The sequence below is a fragment of the Perissodus microlepis genome, chromosome 13 (genome assembly GCF_051167445.1).
Source record: "Perissodus microlepis isolate ML-2025 ecotype Zambia chromosome 13, ASM5116744v1, whole genome shotgun sequence".
In the NCBI taxonomy this organism is placed as follows: Eukaryota; Metazoa; Chordata; class Actinopteri; order Cichliformes; family Cichlidae; genus Perissodus; species Perissodus microlepis.
The window spans coordinates 1012177-1035478 of record NC_140473.1 but is presented as its reverse complement, the minus strand read 5'-3'; the positions used below and the strand labels follow the sequence as shown (position 1 = coordinate 1035478).

General features: G+C 42.9%; 1 protein-coding gene and 1 pseudogene across 1 annotated transcript in view; both read left to right on the top strand.

The window, feature by feature from the left end:
• Positions 1-17281, top strand: part of LOC146374449 (neurotrypsin) — a 25656-nt gene extending 8375 nt beyond the window's left edge. The window contains exons 5-14 of the mRNA XM_084948268.1: positions 5466-5641; positions 7551-7698; positions 10328-10506; positions 10908-11049; positions 11150-11358; positions 11458-11599; positions 11948-12226; positions 12360-12482; positions 13283-13563; positions 16074-17281. Coding sequence (XP_084804394.1) covers positions 5466-5641; positions 7551-7698; positions 10328-10506; positions 10908-11049; positions 11150-11358; positions 11458-11599; positions 11948-12226; positions 12360-12482; positions 13283-13563; positions 16074-16396 — 2002 coding nt within the window. The 3' untranslated portion in view covers positions 16397-17281. The remainder of the gene's footprint in view (positions 1-5465; positions 5642-7550; positions 7699-10327; positions 10507-10907; positions 11050-11149; positions 11359-11457; positions 11600-11947; positions 12227-12359; positions 12483-13282; positions 13564-16073) is intronic.
• On the top strand, positions 17168-23302 carry LOC146374448 (uncharacterized; annotated as a pseudogene).

Below are 23302 nucleotides of genomic sequence, written 5' to 3'. Positions count from 1 at the left end.
AAAAGCGCCCCTCCGACAGCCAAACCCATCTGTTCTCTGATTGGATTGTTACATTTGTGATTGACATGACATTGACCAATCAGATGAAAGGAAGGAAAATAGGGTCAAAATTCGTACTTGTACTTTTTTTGGCTAAGTCCACACACCCTCCCATCACCCTTTGGAACACAAACTTGGAGTAATTAGGACCCTACACCACCGGGCAGAACATGTTCCCTCTAAGCCTGAAGGAAAAAAAGAAGGAACACACACATGTAAAGGAAGCACTCAAAACGTGCGGCTATCCTAAATGGGCGTTCTTAAAGTCAGCAAAGAGGCACAGAAAAGAAGACCAGACACCAACGAGGGAGGATAAGAAGGACAGACGCAACAACATTGTCATCCCCTATGTAGCCGGTGTATCAGAAAAACTTAGGAGAGTTTTCTCCAAGCATGACATCCCGGTGCATTTCAGACCCAGCAACACGCTCAGACAAAAACTGGTTCACCCGAAAGACAAAACGCCAAAACACAGACTTAACAATGTGGTGTATGCTGTACAGTGCAGCGAGGAATGCCCAGACCTCTACATTGGAGAGACCAAACAGCCACTTCACAAGCGCATGGCACAACACAGAAGAGCCACCTCCACAGGACAAGACTCAGCAGTCCATCTGCATCTTAAGGATAAAGGACACTCTTTCGAGGATGCCAATGTTCACATTTTGGACAGAGAGGACAGATGGTTTGAAAGAGGAGTGAAAGAAGCATCTATGTCCACTGTGAGCGACCATCTTTGAACAGAGGCGGGGGTTTACGACACCAACTCTCTGCCATCTATAATCCAGTTTTGAGATCCCTTCCCAGACGCCTTAACGCCCACTCACATCCTGGGCCATCTGACCTCAGGAATTCGCATGATAAGGTGGGGCCAGGTTTCACAATGAACACACCCGAAACTCTGGCTGATTGGGACCCACACCCAGTTTCACACCTTGGCTCAGGCGATTAGAGGATCATCAGGGGGTCCTTTTGTCCCTCTGTGGGGGGATACTCCCACTAGGTTTATATCTGGGACTCTCCACCATTTGACCTTAGAACTGAAGAAGCTTCTCGGATGAGAGGTGAAACGTCTTCAAGTAAACTTAAAGAAGTCCAGACGCTTTCCTTGCAAGCTCCTTTGACTACGATGACCTGGATGACTGAGAACCTTCACAGACACTTTTTTACACATACAAATCTTTTTTACAAGTACAAAATATTTATGACCACATTTTGAGCCCATACTTTTCTTCTGACGATGCTGTCTGTGTTGAGCGCTCAGTGGATCTGCGCTCGACAGTGCAGCCTAGGCGGAGTAGTCGAACACAGATTCACTGAGCGCAGGGCAAGCTAGCGAGACAGAAGTTAAGCTGTAGTTGCAACATGGGAAATTGAACCTCCCCCACCCTCATTCAGATCTGGCATTTGGAACTATTTTGGTTTTCATGTGACGTATGGCCCTGAAGGTAAGCGCGTCATGGACTAAAGTAAAACAGTATGTTGGATGTGCCACGCAATGCTCAATTACATTGGTGGGAACTAGTGCGTTAGCGCAGTTAGCTCGTTAACGTGTTGGCCGTCCAGCCCCACGCACGGGGCGATCCGCAGTAACTCGTTAACGTCATTTCAGATTAACGCTGACAGCACTAGTGGGAACACAACGAATATGACTGCACATTTACTCCGACATCATCCTAGTGCAAAGACAAGTGGAAGCAGACAAAAACAACAAGCACGCATGCTACAAACTTTACCCGAGTCATTTAGACAGCCGTTAGCACAGGATTCTCCTCATGGGGACCTGATATGTTTAATATGCTGCTGAGAATATAGCCCAGAAGAAGCGTATAGTATAGCTTTTATTTTGGAAAGAGCCATTTCTCTGTAATAAACTCTCTTTTCCAAAGATGAGTGATTTCTCCATCAGATAGATTTATTTTTTTATTACTTTGTTGTTTCAGCAACATTAAATTTAAAAACTGTACTTTTGAGTTAAAATATATAATTATAATTTTAATAAATGACAAATTAAAAAGGCATGAACATTTTTTTTTTGTATCGAAAAAATATCGAACCGTGACACCAAAGTATCGAACCGTGAATTTTGTGTATCGTTGCACCCCTAATATATATATACATGTGGTTCTGATGAGACAAAACTAGAGCTCTTTGGGTACAGAGACAGAACCCAAAGAACAGTATCCCCACAACGAAACACGATGGTGGGAGTATTATGCTGTGGAGATACTTCGGTGTGTTTGAGGACTCTCATCATGAAGAAAGGAGGACACGTTGAGATCAGCTCTTAGCTGCAAAACTGGGTCTGGGGTCATCGCTTTGTCTCCCAACATGACGAAAGCCAAAACACACGGTGCTCCCGATGAAGAACAACCCGACAAGACCAACATGTTATCTAGTAAAAAGGACACACTGCTGACTGTTAGGATCCGTTTGGTGATATTTATTTTTGTTTGTTGTTGTTTTTTGGAAATAATGTTGTTTCTGTGTTCAAAGTAAAAATAATGTAGGCATCCAAAATAAAAAAGGACAGTTGGAAAAGGTGTGTTACAAATTCCTTGTTCTGGGAATATTTTACATTTGAATTTTGACATGAGGGAATTTTTTCCTCATCTTTATATAATCAGGCAGCAAATCTGTGCTTATGAGAATATTGCCTGCTAAATTGCAAAGGCAAGCATCGGAACGATGAAGAAAGGTGATTTAAGTGAATTTGAGCTCGGCGTGGTTGTTGGTGCTGCACAGGCTGGCAGTACTAGGGCTGAGTAATTATGAAAGTGCTGATCTCCTGGGCACAGAGAATGGCCCAAAAAATGGAAACAAATCAGTGAGTGACTGTGTTCTGTACAAAATACCTTTTTGATGCCAGAGGTCAGAGGGCAATCACTACACTGTTTGAAGCTGATAGGAAGGCAACATTAGCTTAGTAGCTCAAATAACCACTACTTACAACCAAGCCTTAAGGCAACCATTATTTTGATTTGGCCTTAAATAAATAGTACAGAATTGAACTGAAGAAGAGCACAACATGTCGAACCTTGACCCACAGGTAATAGTAGTATACTACCTCCCGTCATCTAAGACCCAGAAACTGGGGTTACAATTCACACACACTCAGCAGAATTGGAGAAGAGAAGACTAAAACATTGCAGTACTTTGGTCTCCATGGTCTCTAGATCTCTAACTGAGAAACTTTACGGTGTGGTGGAATTGAAAATTGGACGACCAAAACCTGCAGCAGCTGCATGATGCTGTCATGTCGGTATCGACCCAAATCTCTAAGAAATGTTTCCAGCAATTTTGTGAATCAATGCTACAAAGAATTAAGGCAGTTCTCAACCAGTGAGACATGCCTGCATACCAAGACACAGGGGCTGTCTCCCAATTCAGGGTCTGCAGCCTTAAAGGCCGCATTTCAAGGCCGATTACGTCACAGCGGCGCGCCGAAGGCTGTCCCAATTCAAAGGCTGCTCGAAATGCGGCCCTGAAATGCGTCCTTCATTTCCCTGAATTTTAAGGCTGTGGCAGTGTAGACTTCGTGGCCCAACATATCCCAGAATGCATAGCGCGGCGACGGGTGTGGATAAATTTGCAGAAAAAAACGGCGGATGAGGGGCGGCCGAAGAGTAAACTTTAAGTACTGAATATTATGTCACTTATTTATGTGCAAATGTTTAATAACGAAGAACATTAAACATTACTGTTGGCCACATGTCGGCAAAGTCATGTGACATTAGTGACGTTTGTACTAACTTGGTTTTAAAGCCTTTACTTTAAAATATACGCCGTTCAATAGCTGAGCTTAATCTTACAGAGAATGATCAAAGCTCATGTAGAAACAAACAAACAAATGAACAAAAGATTTTCTCCATTTCTGTCAAACAATGCTATGACACGTTTCCAGTGGTTAGTATCATGGTTGCTAGGCAACCTGGGCAGCGCAACGGAGGCTTTTTTTTTTTTTTTTTTTTAACTTTATTGACAAACAACAGTATCAGCGCAACGGAGACTTGACCGTCCCATTACACAAGCCTCGCACTTCCGGCCTTAGCGGTCTTTGAGTACGCGGCCCTCGAGGATCGTTGAGGCTGCGTACTTTAAGGCTGGAGACCCTGAATTGGGAGACAGCCAGAGTGTACAAACACACTGAGACAAGTTGATGTTGTCGAGAGGGACGGATGTCTCCGCTGGCCGCCCCTGGTCATTACAGCTGAGAGGGAGTGGAAGGTCTTTCATTTTAATGTGATTAAAATTGATCAGGGCTGAATCAGAGCTTTATAATAATAATGGGATTTTTTCTTAATCAGAGACAAATCAGAATATAAGTTTGATATGTTAAATGATAACATGATGTGAGTACATGGTCCATCTTTAACCTGGTAGATTAGTGTGTGAATGTGTGTGAAGGAATGTGAGAAGATAAGAGCTGTCCACATTTTAACTGAAGGAAGGCGTATTAATGGTTGACCACAGAACCATAATTCATATGTGATTTTGTTGATAGTTGTTTATGGTTCATACTGATCAGAATATTATCAGGTGTATTAAAATGAGTATGTATAAGTTTAACACATAGAATAAATTAGTGAATAAATCTATGTAATGATTCTAATCAGGCCTCACCGAGAGACAGTCTGACCTTGGTGTGTGTTTTACAGGGAGGGAGGGGTGACACTGGGCAGCCACTAATCTCAGAAAATGTCTGTCTTATAAAATATATGATTTCATAAAAATAAGTTGATATAATAATCTTCATGTGAGAATGTGCTAAAGACATATCTAGTATCTAGAATTACATAAACTCGATGAAACATGAATTATATCCATGTGTGGTTAATGTTCCAATATGCTATGTTAAGAATGACACAAAAGAAGAACATGCGCAGTTTAAACTTTGTGTTAAATCGTGTAAGTTAGAGAGAGGATGATAAGGTGTGGGTGGACATCAGGTGATTAGATGTAAATAATGTGATTGGATGTCCCACTGGGTGAGGTCAGATGTCATCTCAGAAGATGTGACGTCCGGTAGGAGAGGAGGGACAAAGATGAACAGGTATAAAAGTTAAGTGAAGAAGAGATTCTGAGTTCTGAGCAGTTCAGAAGATGTAAGATGTTCACAGTTGAAACCAGGACACTAGAGGGACTGACCCAGCCCGCCCTGTGAACCTACAAGCTGGTTGTATATTTTTGGCTTTCCTATCTGTACTCTGCATTACCGTCTGAGTAAGACTCATAGGATCAGAGGTTCAGAAATTCACTAAAAGTAGTGAGAATATTGATCCCGGTGTGAGAACTACATCAAGCAACTGAGGAAAACTGTAATCTTTAAAGTATTCATTTCCATTAAAGGTCTTCCTTATTTACATTTCTGCTGCCTGGATGATAGTTGAACTAAGAGTGTCTCTGTATATGTACTTTTCATGCAGTGAGATTGGTATAGCCCTACAGCATTCCTACTTTGGCCCCAGTTCCATCTTCCACTATGAGCGTCTAGGCTGCCGTGGTAACGAGAATTCCCTGCTAGAGTGCTGGAACAGGAAGTTTGCCACTGGAGACTGTAACCACGGAAACGAAGCAGGGGTGCTTTGTGCTGAACCTGAAGGTGAGATTTGTGACCTTACATCACAAACAAACTCAAAATTACAAAAAGAATTACAAAATTACTTTATTGTAATTTTGTAAGTTCTGGACGCTCCAACGCCTCCAGAACTCTGCTGCTCGTATTATCATCAGGACCCCTTCTATCCATCACATCACTCCTGTCCTGCAGCAGCTTCATTGGCTCCCGGTCAAATATCGCATCAATTTCAAAATACTCTTGTACACATTTAAGGCTATTCATCATCTCTCCCCTCCATATCTCAGATCACCATCCCATCTCGGTGTCTCAGATCTTCTTCTCTTTCTCTCTCTGTCCCCTCTCCCCATCTTGAAATAAAATGTATTATTATTATTATTATTATCATTATTATTATTATTATTGTTATTATTGTCTTCTACTGTTTGTCTACCACCACTATGTCCGGTTGGTTAGCCACCACCATTTTGTCCGTCTGTATCTGGAAGCCCCACAGGATCTTAGCTCGGTCATTCTCCACCACCCTTGGGGGCGTTTCCCATTTTGACCTCGGCACTTCCAGGCCATATTCAGCACAGATGTTTCTGTACACTATGCCGGCCACTTGGTTATGGCGTTCCATGTATGCCCTGCCTGCTAGCATCTTGCACCCTGCTGTTATGTGCTGGATTGTCTCTGGAGCATCTTTACACAGCCTGCACCTGGGGTCTTGCCTGGTGTGATAGACCCCAGCCTCTATGGATCTTGTACTCAGAGCTTGTTCTTGTGCTGCCATGATTAGTGCCTCTGTGCTGTCTTTCAGCATGGTACATACCATGCAGGGGCCTGTCCTTCCATGATGCTTCCTCCTCTTTCTTCTCTTTCTTGGGTTTCTGCTGCCTGAGGTATTCACTGAGTACGCTGTCAGTTGGGGCATCTTACTGATTTATTCATGGATGTTCGTTGTCTCATCCTGGACTGTGGTGCTGACACTCACCAGTCCCCGGCCTCCTTCCTTCCGCTTAGCGTACAGCCTCAGGGTGCTGGACTTGGGGTGAAACCCTCCATGCATGGTCAGGAACTTTCTTGTCTTGATGTCAGTGGCTTCTATCTCCTCCTTTGGCCAGCCTATTACCCCAGCAGGGTACCTGATCACGGGCAGGGCGTAGGTGTTGATAGCCCGGATCTTGTTCTTACCGTTCAGCTGACTCCTCAGGACTTGCCTGACCCTCTGCAGGTACTTGGTGGTTGCAGCTTTCCTAGCGGCCTCTTCATGGTTCCCATTCGCCTGCGGGATCCCCAGGTACTTGTAACTGTCCTCTATGTCTGCAATGTTGCCTTCTGGTAGTTCAATCCCCCTCCGTTCTGACTACCTTCCCTCTCTTTGTTACCATCCGACTACACTTCTCCAGCCCGAACGAAATTCCAATGTCATTGCTGTATATCCTGGTGGTGTGGATCAGTGAATCGATGTCTCGTTCACTCTTGGCATACAGCTTGATGTCATCCATGTACAGGAGGTGGCTGACAACTGCTCCGTTCCATAGTCGGTATCCGTAGCCAGTCTTGTTAATGATCTCACTGAGGGGGTTCAGGCCTATGCAGAACAGCAGTGGGGACAGAGCATCTCCTTGGTAGATCCGCACTTGATGGTGACTTGTGCTATGGGCTTGGAGTTGGCCTCTAGTGTTGTACACCACATCCCCATTGATTTCCTGATCAGTAATTAGATTTCATCAAGTTTCAAGAAATTAACCAGCTGCTGCCCAGAACTGACTGAATTTGTTGGCTTCAGTACTTACTTTTCACTCATTCACCTTGCTGCATCATACTGTTGTTCATTCAAAACAATAACAATAATAATAATAATAATAATAATAATGAACAAGAGTAACATATTACTGTCACTAATATACAAATGGTTGGCTCAGTTGTTGCTTCAACACTTTGCCAGGTACTGGAATCCCTTTAAGGCTGGTAGGAGGCCTGGAGGAATTTGAGGGGCGTGTGGAGGTGTACCATAACGGCAGGTGGGGAACCATTTGTGATGACCAATGGGATGATCTTGATGCAGAAGTGGTGTGTCGACAGTTGGGCTTGGGGTAAGAAAAAATCAGCTGCTGCTACACACAGAATGCAAGATCTGTCATTGTATGTAGTGGTCAGAGGTGAACTTAAAGCGAAGCCTTTACTGACTGATTAAAAAATACAAAAGGATGAAACATACGGTTCAAAAAAGGGATAACTAAACTAAACTAACCTACTGAAACCTAAACGTAGGTTACACATGCAGGCCGGGAAACACAGGGAAATGTGAAGAATTCTCTCCCAAAGGAGTAAGAAGGGCAATTTGGAAGAGTGGAGATAGCTGGGGAGAACGACACACAGCTGAACTAAATCAAGGAGACGAGACAAGCGAAGGTGATGTAACATTGAGAGAAGAATTAAACACCTGAAAACTAAGAACAGGGCTAAATACACTCAGGGAAAGAAATACAAGAAACAATATAAACGTAAAAAAAAAACCCGGAGTCACAAAAATGACAAAACCTGAAAGCCCCAAAACACAAATGCTGAGTAAAACGACTCAGGACCACGGCAGGATCGACTCCCTCCTGTTACATATAAAGTCCTTCCATGTAAAAGTCTTAATGAACAATGAGTTCAGGGCTTTAGGTGAGCTTAACTATCCCTACATTCAAATTTCAATTGAAATGAAGTTTCTGCAGAAGAAAGTCTGTATTCACTCGTTTGTTTGAACCCTGCTCCAAAACCTTCTGTGTCACTTTTTGGGGGGATGTTACATGCACTCGGTGCCGACAGCTACGTATCGCTCTGCTCCACATCCCCTCACACCATCTGCACACTCTGCAGCAGCTCCAGCTGTCATGGCTCCCAAGTTGTGATTACTGGCATTATTACTAGCTTATTAAGAGCATCTATGTAGCTTGGAAAACAAATGACTGGACTTCTTTAAGTTGCTTGTAACTTACAGATCCTAAGATAGATAGGAGGTAAACCACTCGAGAGTCACACTTTAGAAAGTTCTGCAAAGCAACTTAAAGAAGTCCAATCACTCCTGAGATTAGCATGACCTGGATGACTGAGAACCTACACAGACTTATTAAGCTCACCCGTACACACTCATAGCTTAATAATATACTGTACCATAGATTCCTGATAAACCATTTCTCATCTTAATTTATCGGGCCTCTATAAAGCTGTGACATCACCAACAAAATGCATTATGGGAACGTTGTTTACACAAGCCTAAGTTGATAATGGAATACATGACATAGATGCTGCTTTTGGGTTTGAAAATTAAATTGTGGACGTTAGAAACTCATCAGAAAGGTGGGCTGCTGTTGTAAATGACCATGATGTAGGCCCTTCAGGGCAGCTGTGACTAAGGTGGTAGAATGCACCGTCTATCAGTCGGTTTGTCAGTGGATTAATCCCGACTACTCCAGCCGTGTGCCGAAGATGCCCCCGATGAAGCCATTGGAGTGTGAGTGTAGAAAGATAAAAGTGTTATGTGACTGAGTGAATGAGAATTGCAGTAGAAACAAGTCTGAGTGCTCAGTAGACTAGAAAAGCTGGTATATACGTATTAGTCCATTTACCATGTTTCCAGAATGGAGTAAGATTTTTGTGCTTTCCAGCCTGGGAGCAACAACAAGGAGCTGAGGTCATGAAGCCAACAATAGTGTAGTTGGAAGGAAGACAACATTTCAGAAAATGTGTTTGGATGATCACGGCATTGTCACATTGGTAAGTTAAACCACATGTAACTGTTTACATGTCATACAGCTATTGCTACACCTTAGATGTGGCTGTAGTTAGATGGCAGCTAGAGTCGAAGAACAGCTTTGAAAATGTGCCAAAGCTAACACAAACAGTATCTTTGCACTTTGATTTTAGCCAAATTATCTTATGAAATGCAACATTATAATTCACACTGGGTAACATTGTTACAACTTAGACATGCAGAAGTCAATGTGGCTACTTCTCACCAGTGCAATTAAGAACAAAGACTGTAATGCAATGAAATATTATGCCATAATAAGTAACATATAACTACTTTATGCTTGAATGACTTTTATTTTACACTGTTGTCCTTATAGACAGAAGGTCCTGAGTGTAGCCAGGCCCTTTCTGTGTGGAGCTTGCATGTTTCTCTCCATGTCTGTGTGAGTTCTCTCCAGGTATTCCAAAGTCCAAAGACCTGCAATTAGTGTGGTTAGGTTAACTAGTGATTCTAAACTGCTCATAGGTGTGAAAGTGAGCGTGAATGGCTGTCTGTCTCTCTGTGTTAGCCCTCTGACAGACTGGCAACCTGTCCAGGATGTACCCCATCTCTCGCCCCAATAAGGTAGCTGGGATAGCCTTCAACCTCCCTGCGACCCTGAATTGGATAGTTTAGTCGAGGACCCAGGATGCAGACTTGTGGTAGAGTTAATAAATAAACAGCAAATCTTTATGAGGAGATGAAGAAGGTCCAGAATCTGGAAAAACAACGTCTAAAAGTCCAACTGGGAGACATGTGAGGGCGGGATCTGAGGATCAAAGATAACACAGGAAAACACTTAATTATATGCAGGATCACATACCAGCACTAATGCTCACTGTACAAATATTTGGAACGTACATCCTCAGCTTATTCATGTATTCATAATATATTTCTGGTATCTTGTAGTGCATATGTAAATTTTCAATTGTCCTGACCAACAGGGGTGTTGCCAAAGCATGGACACGGGCCCACTTTGGCCAGGGTTTTGGTCCAGTTTTGCTGGATCGGGTTCAGTGCACAGGCAATGAACTCTCTCTAGAAGATTGTCCTCATAGCAACTGGGAACAGCACAACTGCGAACACGTGGAAGATGCAGGGGTGTCTTGCAATCCATATACAGGTCAGAGCCAAGGAAGGAAGCACACACCAACCCCAGCCTCTATGTGACTATAAAATTCGAGTGATGCTTTTTCTTTGGGTCTGGTGTGTTTATGTGCACACTGTGTGACTTATATATATTGCTCTGAATATTTTTTTTAGTCCTAAGACTTTGATGACCTATTTTTTCCTTTAGCGCTGCTACAAGGTCAACAGTTTTTTGTTGTGGGTAAAATTTCCTGTGAGCTTTTGTTAACACTGTTTAGTGAGTTGGTTTTCACCTTTAGTTTTGTGTTGATATGCTGCTTTTAGTAATTATTAAGCTAAAGTGCAACCTAAACGTAGCAGCCTTTGAAAGACCTAAAGCAGTAAAACAAGTTGTTCATACTTACAAGTGTGTAATTTAGCGATGTGTGGTCTCAGATGGCGCAGTTCGCCTGGTGGGAGCAAACAGCGACCGGGAGGGTCGCGTGGAGATTTACTACCAGGGACAATGGGGCACTGTGTGTGATGACAACTGGACTGAGCTCAATGCCCAGGTAGTGTGCAGACAGCTCGGTTTCAGGTCAGTGCGTCTTCATATCACACAACAATAGTCTGAGTGAACTTATAGGGAACTATTGTTTTTGTTGTTTATCTCATTCATGCATTTTCCCTGCCTGCAGGGGGCGAGCAGAAGTGGCTCCTGAGAAGGTGTATGAAGAAGGCAATGGGCTGATCCAGCTGGATGAGGTGCAGTGTGACGGGACAGAGACCACTTTACTGGCCTGCACTCATTCTCAGTGGAGACAACACGACTGCTCACACAGTGAGGATGTAGGTGTTCTCTGTCACAGTGATACCAATGAGATACAAAGTAATTACGCACCTATAGGTACGTTTCTGAGTAGCACTATGCAGACCAACACCAACTGAAATTCAGCATTTCGCTGTGGCAGGAACGACACATTGTCCCTCTGATCTCTGTTTTCAGGCCCTCTGGTGCGTTTGGTTGCAGGAGAGACCAGGAGGGAAGGCAGAGTGGAAGTGTTTGTTAACGGCCAGTGGGGAAGTGTGTGCGATGATGGCTGGAATGACGTTAATGCAGCTGTAGTTTGTAGACAGCTGGGATTCACGTTAGTATGACAATATTTTTACAGATATATTTGTCCTAGAAGGCTGGACAGTAGTCAGTGGTTTTTCCTATTGTAAGTGAAAAGTTTCATCCTCTTGTGTTCTGTATTCAGGGTGAAAAGGAGCTTATGGTTATGATTCATATAGGTGGCTGTAGGAGAGTGTGTGATATCGCAAAGTGCATAACAGCAATGAATAAAGCTGTATATGAATGTGTGTATGAAGGGTGAATAAATGCCTGCGCAATACAGAAGCAGGCAGTAGTAACAATACAGCACACAAAATGACATCTATACTCATACAATAAAAGAATACGTGTGGATTGTTTTGTCTCCATGCTGTCCTTGCAGTGGCGTGGCTAAAGCTCGATCTATGGCGTATTTTGGTGAGGGTCAGGGTCCAATCCATCTGGACAATGTGCGATGCTTAGGAACTGAAACATCCTTAGGCCAGTGTCCAGCTGAAGGACAAGAAGGCCATGATTGTCGCCACAGCGAGGACGCAGGTGTCATCTGTGAATATACACTAGATCCCATGGGAAACGGTGCCACAGCAATGCAGAGCTGTGGCCGCAGACTCAGTCGTCAGCGTCGTCAGCGAAGAATCATAGGAGGAGAAAAGTCACTGAGGTTAGCGCACATGCACATATGCACTCAGAAGTTTCATGTCAGTGGGACATTTTTGCTGCTTGAGAAGTCTCATGGCAGTTTGACAGTGTCTTTAGACTGAAACAGCTCTGAGAGTCTGACTCTTTGATTTCAGGGGTGAGTGGCCGTGGCAGGTGTCCCTGTGGCTCAGGTCTCAGTCTAAAGGCAATCATCCTCTGTGTGGCGCCTCACTCATCAACTCCTGTTGGCTTGTCACTGCTGCCCACTGCTTCAAGAGGTAGGAGGCAGTTCACTCACATTGTTTCTAATGTGAGTGATGTTGGCCCGCCGTCTTCAAATCAAACAAATTGATGCTAAACATTTGTGCTGCTTTTGTTTCAATGTTATTATTACAATTTTTTAGAGGTCATCCAAGGTCAACCAGCCCCCCCACATTAACAAAATCAAACAAAATTGGTGTCAATCAATGGTGCTATGTCTGTGCTGGTTTGTGATGAACTACCTATTATTTTTGGAGTGATGATATTAAACTTTAGAGGCTCAACAGTTGCATGCATTTCGTTTTTCTAACAGGAAACATGCCTTCATTGTTCTGATAGTTCTGTATTTTGCCTGCCTATCAGCTCTGGCATTCAATTCAGTTCAATTCAATATTATTTACACAGCGCCAAATCACAACAAGTCGCCTCAGGGAGCTTTATATTGTAAGGTAGACCCTACAATAATACATACAGAGAAGAACCCATCATATGACCCCCTATGAGCAAGCACTTTGGTGACAGTGGGATGGAAAAACTCCCTTTTAACAGGAAGAAACCTCCAGCAGAGCCAGGCTCAGGGAGGGGCGGGGCCATCTGCTGCTGCAAGACAATAAAAGACATCTAAAACCAACCAGGAAATATTAAAAGTATGAATTCAAGTAATTAAAAAAGAACGCAGAAAGCCAGTCTGCTTTCTTAAATTCACCACGTGGTTATAGTTTTATTTGATTAAACTTCAATAAACACTTTTGATTAGCTAAGATGAAATCCCCCTCAGCTTTAAGACATTAAATAGTGATTTTCTTCTCACCTCCAGATTTGGCAGAGACCCGGCGCGATACGTCTTACGTCTCGGTGACTACCACACCGTCGAACAAGATGACTTCGAACGCACGTTGTCCCCAGAACGCATCATCATTCACACAAAGTACCACAGTCAAAGCTGGGAGCATGATATAGCCCTGCTGCGTCTGAAAGGCACAGAGGGAAACTGTGTGGCATTCAACCCTCACACTGGTGCTGTGTGTCTGCCAGAGCCAGGTGACAAGCTGGAGAAGAGGCTGACTGCCTGTGTAATAACTGGCTGGGGCATCACAGGTAAGTTTCACTGCAGGTTCGCTGCTCATCATCTGTCACCACGTTTCTTTGCTGCAGAATTTGATGGTTCAATCTGTTTGTCTTTACATTTGTTCTTTTTTCTTTACAGAGCAGAAAATGCAACAACAGTTTATGTAATTATAGTGTCCATATACAGGGAGTGCAGAATTATTAGGCAAGTTGTATTTTTGAGGAATAATGTTATTATTGAACAACAACCATGTTCTCAATGAACCCAAAAAACTCATTAATATCAAAGCTGAATGTTTGTGGAAGTAGTTTTTAGTTTGTTTTTAGTTTTAGCTATTTTAGGGGGATATCTGTGTGTGCAGGTGACTATTACTGTGCAGAATTATTAGGCAACTTAACAAAAAACAAATATATACCCATTTCAATGATTTATTTTTACCAGTGAAACCAATATAACATCTCCACATTCACAAATATACATTTCTGACATTCAAAAACAAAACAAAAACAAATCAGCGACCAATATAGCCACCTTTCTTTGCAAGGACACTCAAAAGCCTGCCATCCATGGATTCTGTCAGTGTTTTGATCTGTTCACCATCAACATTGCGTGCAGCAGCAACCACAGCCTCCCAGACACTGTTCAGAGAGGTGTACTGTTTTCCCTCCTTGTAAATCTCACATTTGATGATGGACCACAGGTTCTCAATGGGGTTCAGATCAGGTGAACAAGGAGGCCATGTCATTAGTTTTTCTTCTTTTATACCCTTTCTTGCCAGCCACGCTGTGGAGTACTTGGACGCGTGTGATGGAGCATTGTCCTGCATGAAAATCATGTTTTTCTTGAAGGATGCAGACTTCTTCCTGTACCACTGCTTGAAGAAGGTGTCTTCCAGAAACTGGCAGTAGGACTGGGAGTTGAGCTTGACTCCATCCTCAACCCGAAAAGGCCCCACAAGCTCATCTTTGATGATACCAGCCCAAACCAGTACTCCACCTCCACCTTGCTGGCGTCTGAGTCGGACTGGAGCTCTCTGCCCTTTACCAATCCAGCCACGGGCCCATCCATCTGGCCCATCAAGACTCACTCTCATTTCATCAGTCCATAAAACCTTAGAAAAACCAGTCTTGAGATATTTCTTGGCCCAGTCTTGACGTTTCAGCTTGTGTGTCTTGTTCAGTGGTGGTCGTCTTTCAGCCTTTCTTACCTTGGCCATGTCTCTGAGTATTGCACACCTTGTGCTTTTGGGCACTCCAGTGATGTTGCAGCTCTGAAATATGGCCAAACTGGTGGCAAGTGGCATCTTGGCAGCTGCACGCTTGACTTTTCTCAGTTCATGGGCAGTTATTTTGCGCCTTGGTTTTTCCACACGCTTCTTGCGACCCTGTTGACTATTTTGAATGAAACGCTTGATTGTTCGATGATCACGCTTCAGAAGCTTTGCAATTTTGAGACTGCTGCATCCCTCTGCAAGATATCTCACTATTTTTGACTTTTCTGAGCCTGTCAAGTCCTTCTTTTGACCCATTTTGCCAAAGGAAAGGACGTTGCCTAATAATTATGCACACCTGATATAGGGTGTTGATGTCATTAGACCACACCCCTTCTCATTACAGAGATGCACATCACCTAATATGCTTAATTGGTAGTAGGCTTTCGAGCCTATACAGCTTGGAGTAAGACAACATGCATGAAGAGGATGATGTGGACAAAATACTCATTTGCCTAATAATTCTGCACTCCCTGTATGTAAGTGTAGCATCTGGAGAAGACTTTGGGACAGAGTCACATGGTGTCCTCATTTTAAGCTTTTACCTTCTAAAGAACAGAGAATCCATCCACATCAGATTTGTTCTTCATTTTTCAGTATATATTTGTGCAAAACAAGTGATCAAGTTTAGGGAAACACACCAGCTCTTGTTAAACATAAAAATCTGATTATTACTGGACTTTGACTTTGATCCAGTAATAATCCTCTCTGGGATGGGCTGCACATAGCTGGCAGGTGGTGGAACCTTACAAATGTGTGGAGAAAAGAATAACTGAGAAATAATAATAATAATATTTTTGTGAAGCTTTGATCAACAGTCCTGTATGTTTACTCCAATATTCGCGGCTCTTTGTGGTTTGTGGTGGATTCAACAATATATACGGAGATGATGCACAAGCTGGCAGTGTAACGATTCATTATAAAAGGTAGAAATCTAATCAGCATCAGCCTTAAATACAAACTGATGTCAGCTCATCTTGATGCAACTAAACACTGACCATGAACACCATGTCTGCTGTGTACCAGTCCAACATACTGCAGTTTATTTATGCGGTGCCAAACCACAACAACAGCTGCCTCAGGACAGTTTATATTGTAAGACAAAGAGTCTACAATAATACACAGAAACTTTGTACTGCAAACTTCACCAAAATAGGTCTACAGTATTTTCATCCACCAGTGTTTTTCAAATTCAGGATTCATTTCTATCAGGTGTTTCATTCTCATGTAACTGAGACTTTCTTCCATCTTTTCTATGTCTGCTGCCAGACTCAGAGTACTCACACACCCTGCTCCAGGCCTGGGTCCCCCTGCTTCCAGCCTTGACGTGTAAGAAACGATATGGAAACCGCTTCACCAGCCGCATGCTATGTGCCGGGAGCCTGTCGAAGCACCACCGTGTGGACAGCTGCCAGGGTGACAGTGGGGGTCCGCTGGTTTGTCAGGGGGAGAGGGGTCACTGGGTGCTGACAGGAGTCATTTCGTGGGGTCATGGCTGTGGTAACCCCTCTTTCCCTGGGGTTTACACTCGTGTTAGCAGGTTCCTGCGATGGATTAACAAGGCTATCAACAAGCCCTACAAGAACCAATGATCAAGAGAAACAATCAAACAATCTTGCGTCATAAAGTGATTTCAGAGCTTGTTGTCTTAAGAGGAGGTAAACCTGCTGGGTGTTACACCTGGAACCTCACACTAGACTGGTTTGGATCATCTGATTAAGTTTCCAGATTGTTTCATCATGGACTTGATTGCCACAGTATGGTATTTTCAGTTTCATCAAACACGTTTAGAAATTAGACAAAGATAACACAAGTAAACACAAATCAGTTTCTCAATGAAGGGAAAAAATCCAAAGTCCATTGGAAAGATCTGCAGGGTCACATGACACATGCATGTGAGGCTTTGATTAACTGCACACAGAATATAAGTTTTAATAACCTGGTCCACAGAGCAGCGATGTGTGAGAATGCTGATATAAAACCCTTATTTCAGCTGATATTGTGGTTACTTGGTGGGTGATCTAAATATTTCGTTTCTTTTACTGCTGCACATTTAATACACAGCTGATCTCAAATAGTCAGCGTACTTAAAATGAAAAACTACTTGTTACAGGAACATATGCACCCATTTGCAGCTTGTCACTCCATAGTACTTTTCCATAATATGCATCCAGTATGTCAGTATTATAATGTTTATGTCATGCAAAAGTATGTATGCACAGCCTTTAATTATTTAAGAAAAAAATCTGTGCTGACTTTGTTAAGTTATACAAATTAAAGTTGACCAATTAAAAAAAACCTGGTAACCACAAATCAGTACCAGCTGGATGACCATATCTCCATTATTAGGGAAATAAGGTGAAATGTTTGCCCTCCCTCCAACAGAGTGCAGGGACTGTAGGATCAAAATCAAGGTGCACTGAAGCTGTTCTGGTTGCGTGTGATGACCACTCATGTTATTAAAATAATTTATGTTGTTTTTTCTCCTTGATTCGTCACCCACAACCCTCTCACTGTTATTTATTCAGTTAATTTCAGTTTTATTTATACAGCAGCAGTCACCTCCAGGGGCTTAGGCCTATATTGTAATATTAGAGAGAAAACCCCAACAATCTGCTGCTGTGAGGCTCCATGAGCAGCACTTGGGTCAGGAAGATTCCCTTTCAACAGGAGGAGAACACTCTTCAGACTCAGGAAAGCACACCCATCTGCTGCAACCAGTGAAGAGAAAGAGGACAGAAGAAATAAAAGCCTAAGAATAGTTTTAATTTTAACATGGTTGTTCCTGTGGTGGTCCTCGTTGGGTGCTCTGCGGGGCCTCTGGATTTCTGGGGCCCGGGTCTCCTCCATGCCTGCCTCATGACCTGGGGGGCAGGGATATGGATCCCCATACCCACTATTAGACACTTTCATGGAGAAATCTTATGATCATAAGTGCGCTCACACACACAGGTGTGCACACAGGTACTCCGAGACAAACACTCTCTTGGTTGGCTGCTGCCTCTAAATCACAGGTGTCAAACTCCAGGCCTCGAGGGTCGGTGTCCCTCAGGTTTTAGATGTGTCCTCGATCCAACACAGCTGATTTAAATGGCTAAATTACCTCCTCAACATGTCTTTAAGTTCTCCAGAGGCCTGGTAATGAACTGATCACTTGATTCAGGTGTGTTGACCCAGGGTGAGATCTAAAACCTGCCCTCGAGGCCTGGAGTTCGACGCCCCTGCTCTAAATGGTCCCTTTGGGTGGTGTTCGCTTTCTCTGCAGTAGAATATCACTTCCTGTTCCAACACACAGTGATGTGTTTGTATAGCTTATCTGCGTAGCAATTTAATTAAAAACTTAAAGGTGACTTCTTATTCAATACCCCAATTACTTACCTGGATGATTGAGCATGCATCGAGACGTTCTTGATGCATAGTGTAATCGTCACTCTGTGTACTCACTGGCTAATTTATATTCACAGTCTCAACCTACTCCTTGTTTAGGGTTTCGCTAGCTTAGCTTAGCTCATAACCGACTTGCTAGCAGCCTCCTTCAGCAATACTGATACTTGTAATAAATGTAGCATATTTTCACCTCCTGAGGCCAGGATCACAGAATAGCCTTGAAAAACCCGTAGCCAGCCAGGGACCTGTTGTAGCCGGTGCAGCCAAAGGTAGCGTAGGCCCCGCTAGCTGTCCCCTGGCAGACTGTCCTGAGCAGCCGTGGAAACAGGATGGCTCTTCATGTGTCTAACTGCTTTTCCCCACTCAGCGACACGCCCGCCGGGGATCAAACTCTGGTAACTGGCGATTCTGTTCTGAGACATGTGAGGTTAGAGACACCAGAAACCATAGTCAGTTGTCTTCCAGAGCAGGCGACATTGAGGGAAATTTAAAACTGCTGGCTAAAAGTAAATATAAATTCAGTAAAATTATAGGTCACATCAGCAGTAATGACACCCGGTTACGTCAGTCGGAGGTCAATAAAATCAATATTGAATCGCTGTGTAACTTTGCCAACACATGTCAGACTGTAGTTTTCTCTGGACCCCTCCCCAGTCAGACCAGGAATGACATGTTTAGCCACATGTTCTCCTTAAATTGCTATCCATGAAGCCAGATAACACACATCCATTAGTGAAACTGCAGGAATGCCTTAAAGACATAAAGACCTGGATGGCCTCTAATTCTCTGCTTTTAAATTCAGATCAAACTGAGGTTATTGTACTGAAGGGTCTGCAGCCTAGGCCTATTAGAAGCTGAAAATTAGAGGTTATCCAGGTCTTTAAGATCAGCCATTTCTCTGCAGATGATCAGTTAGCTATATGACAACGACTCTTTCAAGAATTTTTGAGACAAAAGGAATTTTTTGAGACTGGCCTATAATTAGCCAAGACAGCCAGGTGAAGTATATAATTTTTAACGATGACCAGCTTAAAGGCGGTGGTACGTAGTTGATTATTAGAGACAGGTTGATCACATTTAAGATTGAAGCATTAATTAATGGCAGGACTTCTCTGAGCAGTCTTTGAAGGAATGGGATCTAAAAGACACGTTGATGGTTTGGAGGAAGTAATTATAGAAGTTAGCTCAGAAAGAACATTGGAGAGAAAGACGCTACATAAACATCAAAAGCATTGAAAGTAGCTGTTTGTAATAACATGTTGTACACATCAGGAGACGTCAACGGAAGCCGTCCTACAGAGAGCAGATCTAAACATTATTTTTTATTCTTATCACTTTATTGTTATTGCACTAGGAATAAATAATAAGGGAAGTATTCTGAATCAGATGCAAACTTGTGGCCATAGTATAGGCCAGCTCGCACTGGCAACTGTCGGAGGAAGAGGTCAGTGAAGAGGAATCCACCGTCATCAGTTCCTAGCAAGGACAGCGTGCTCTCCATGATCTGGAGAGTGGTACCACCACCCAGGCCCGAGAGAGAGAGGAGTTTCTCGGCCTGCTCTGTGTGGGAGAAGGAGTGGTGCCGCAGCAGCAGCGCCTTGAGAGCGGTGTATTTCCTTCTTTCATTTGGTGGAGGGATCCCAGAGCAGGGTCATCACACGGCGGGTGAACAGCGGATCCAGCAAGGTCACCACATGATGGCATTTCGTGTAGTCGGCTGAAATGCCACAAAGAGCAAACGGAGCTCCAACGTGCACAAACCACGAAGGAGGGTCGTGAAGCCAAAAATCCGGCAGCTTAACCACCACAGAAAACTAAACAGCAGTGACGTTTGTAGGGTTACTGAAGTTGGGCTAGCTGGTATATAGCACAGCTATGGTTAGTATAACAGTGAAGCTGGAGGATGAACGCTAACTTTTTTCCACTCGATAAAAGTTAACGTGAGGGTTCCTGATGGTTAGAGACAAATGCAATCACATGGCAGGATGCTGTAAATGGACCAAACTTCAGTCAGGAGAACAACTGAGATCATCCATCCACAATACGAGGTTAGTCATTCATATACTGCTGCATGGGCTGGGCATAGTGATAATAAAAAACGAGAGAGGCCGACAGTGATCACTGTTTTTAGGGGCTTGTTCAGATTAAATAGAACAAGATACAAAACATTAAAACATGTTAAAAACAAAACACCTTAATAAACAGAGAGTAGTTTGGACCCGGAAGCAGGATTCATCAGGTCATCACTTAAAGATTGGAGCTGTGAATGTTGTAATGCAGTACAGATGTTATTATTATCACTCGTCACATCCTGTTTATGATAGTTAAAATAAATAACATTCACATAAGAAATAAAATTGTCTCATGTAAACTGTATGTGGTGTTAAATATCTCCAACCTTCCTTTCATATCAAACATCCTTGAAAGAGTAGTTGTCAAACAGCTAACAGATCATCTGCAGAGGAATGGCTTATTTGAAGAGTTTCAGTCAGGTTTCAGAGCTCATCACAGCACAGAAACAGCTTTAGTGAAGGTTACAAATGATCTTCTTATGGCCTCTGACAGTGGACTCATCTCTGTGCTTGTCCTGCTAGACCTCAGTGCAGCGTTCGATACTGTTGACCATAATATCCTATTAGAGCGATTAGAACATGCTGTAGGTATTACAGGTACTGTGCTGCAGTGGTTTGTATCATATCTATCTAATAGACTCCAGTTTGTGCATGTAAATGGAGAGTCCTCTTCACACACTGAGGTTAATTATGGAGTTCCACAGGGTTCAGTGCTAGGACCAATTCTGTTTACATTATACATGCTTCCCTTAGGCAGCATCATTAGAAGACATAGCATACATTTTCACTGCTATGCAGATGACACCCAGCTCTATCTGTTCATGAAGCCAGATAACACACACCAATGAGTTAAACTGCAGGAATGTCTTAAAGACATAAAGACCTGGATGGCCGCTAACTTTCTGCTTCTTAATTCAGATAAAACTGAGGTTATTGTACTCGGCCCTGAAAATCTTAGAAATATGGTATCTAACCAGATTCATACTCTGGATGGCATTACCTTGGCCTCCAGTAACGCTGTGAGGAACCTTGGAGTCATTTTTGACCAGGACACGTCCTTCAACGCACATATTAAACAAATATGTAAGACTGCTTTCTTCCATTTGTGCAACATCTCTAAAGTTAGAAATATCCTGTCTCAGAGTGACGCTGAAAAACTAGTTCATGCATTTATTACTTCCAGGCTGGACTACTGTAATTCATTATTATCAGGATGTCCAAAAAACTCACTGAAAAGCCTTCAGCTAATCCAAAATGCTGCAGCAAGAGTCCTGACAGGGACTAGAAAGACAGAGAATATTTCTCCTGTTTTGGCTTCCCTTCATTGGCTTCCTGTTAAGTCCAGAATTGAATTCAAAATCCTGCTCCTCATATACAAGGTCTTAAATAATCAGGCCCCATCTTATCTTAATGACCTTGTAGTACCATATCACCCTATCAGAGCACTTCGCTCTCGCTCTGCAGGCCTACTTGTTGTTCCTAGAGTATTTAAAAGTAGAATGGGAGGCAGAGCCTTCAGTTTTCAGGCCCCTCTTCTGTGGAACCAGCTTCCAGTTTGGATTCGGGAGACAGAAACTATCTCTACTTTTAAGATTAGGCTTAAAACTTTCCTTTTTGCTAAAGCATATAGTTAGGGCTGGACCAGGTGACCCTGAATCCTCCCTTAGTTATGCTGCAATAGACGTAGGCTGCCGGGGATTCCCATGATGCATTGAGTTTTTCCTTTCCAGTCACCTTTCTCACTCACTATGTGTTAACATACCTCTCTGCATTGAATCATATCTGTTATTAACCTCTGTCTCTCTTCCACAGCATGTCTTTATCCTGTCTTCCTTCTCTCACCCCAACCGGTCGCAGCAGATGGCCCCGCCCCTCCCTGAGCCTGGTTCTGCCGGAGGTTTCTTCCTGTTAAAAGGGAGTTTTTCCTTCCCACTGTCGCCAAAGTGCTTGCTCATAGGGGGTCATATGATTGTTGGGTTTTTCTCTGTATCTATGAAGCGCCTTGAGGCGACTTTTGTTGTGATTTGGCGCTATATAAATAAAATTGAATTGAATTGAATTGAATTAAATAGGCCTATATTACTGTTCTTTAATGTCGGTCATAAGGCTGGTACTTCAAGAGCCATATATTTTATGAGGTGTTACTCATTGTGAAAAATTTGAGAACCGCTGCATTAGTTCATAAGGATTAACACACGTGTGTCACACTGAGACCGCAGGTCCTTTAACTCTCCAGCAGAGGGCAGATGAAACAAGCTTGTGTAAGGAAGCGGACTGCCTTTCTAGTATGCTTGTACAGCACTTTAGGAACACCTTTGCACTTTATTAAAAGCACTTTAACTAGCACTTTATTTAGCATCGCACTTTAGGTATAGATTTTCACATTAATAACATTTGCACACAAGAGGTTTAATTATTTATTGGGTATTTTAATAATTAGCAAGTAGCCTTTTTTCCAGGTCCTCCAGCTGCTCCACATTAAGAAATGTGGTGGTTGTCTGTGAGGAGGAAAGAATTGTTTCTAGGAGCAAATAAGGTTTAACATTAAGAAAAAGTAACGCTAATGTGTGTGCAAAGGCAAGAGGTAAAGGTGGTGCAAAGAATTGGTTGAGATGTTGAGATGTGATTACTCGCCTGTCTTTCCTGTGTGCTCTCCAGGGTGCAAATGTTTGTCTGTTTAGTCCTTAACAGCTGAGAGTATTTAAGGCTGCCAGCTGTTATTAGATGTGAGTGGCTGTTGTGCTTATATTGTCTGTTTTACCCTTTTATTATTTGTTATCTTATGTGCAGCACTTTGTGATTCTGTCTAGAAAGGTGCTATATAAGTAAAATTTTATTTATTTATTTATTTAAGAAAGCTTGACATGCAAGTAACTGCCACAGCCTTAGAGCTATACAGGCAAATAAATGCCTCTTGTTTCCGCCATACTGTGTCTTGGTCTTCCTCACTGTAAATCGAGCTGCAAAAGGCCGTTACAGCAAGCTATTGTAACGCTCTCACTCCAGCCTAGTGATTTTCAGACTTTTTTCTAGCATACC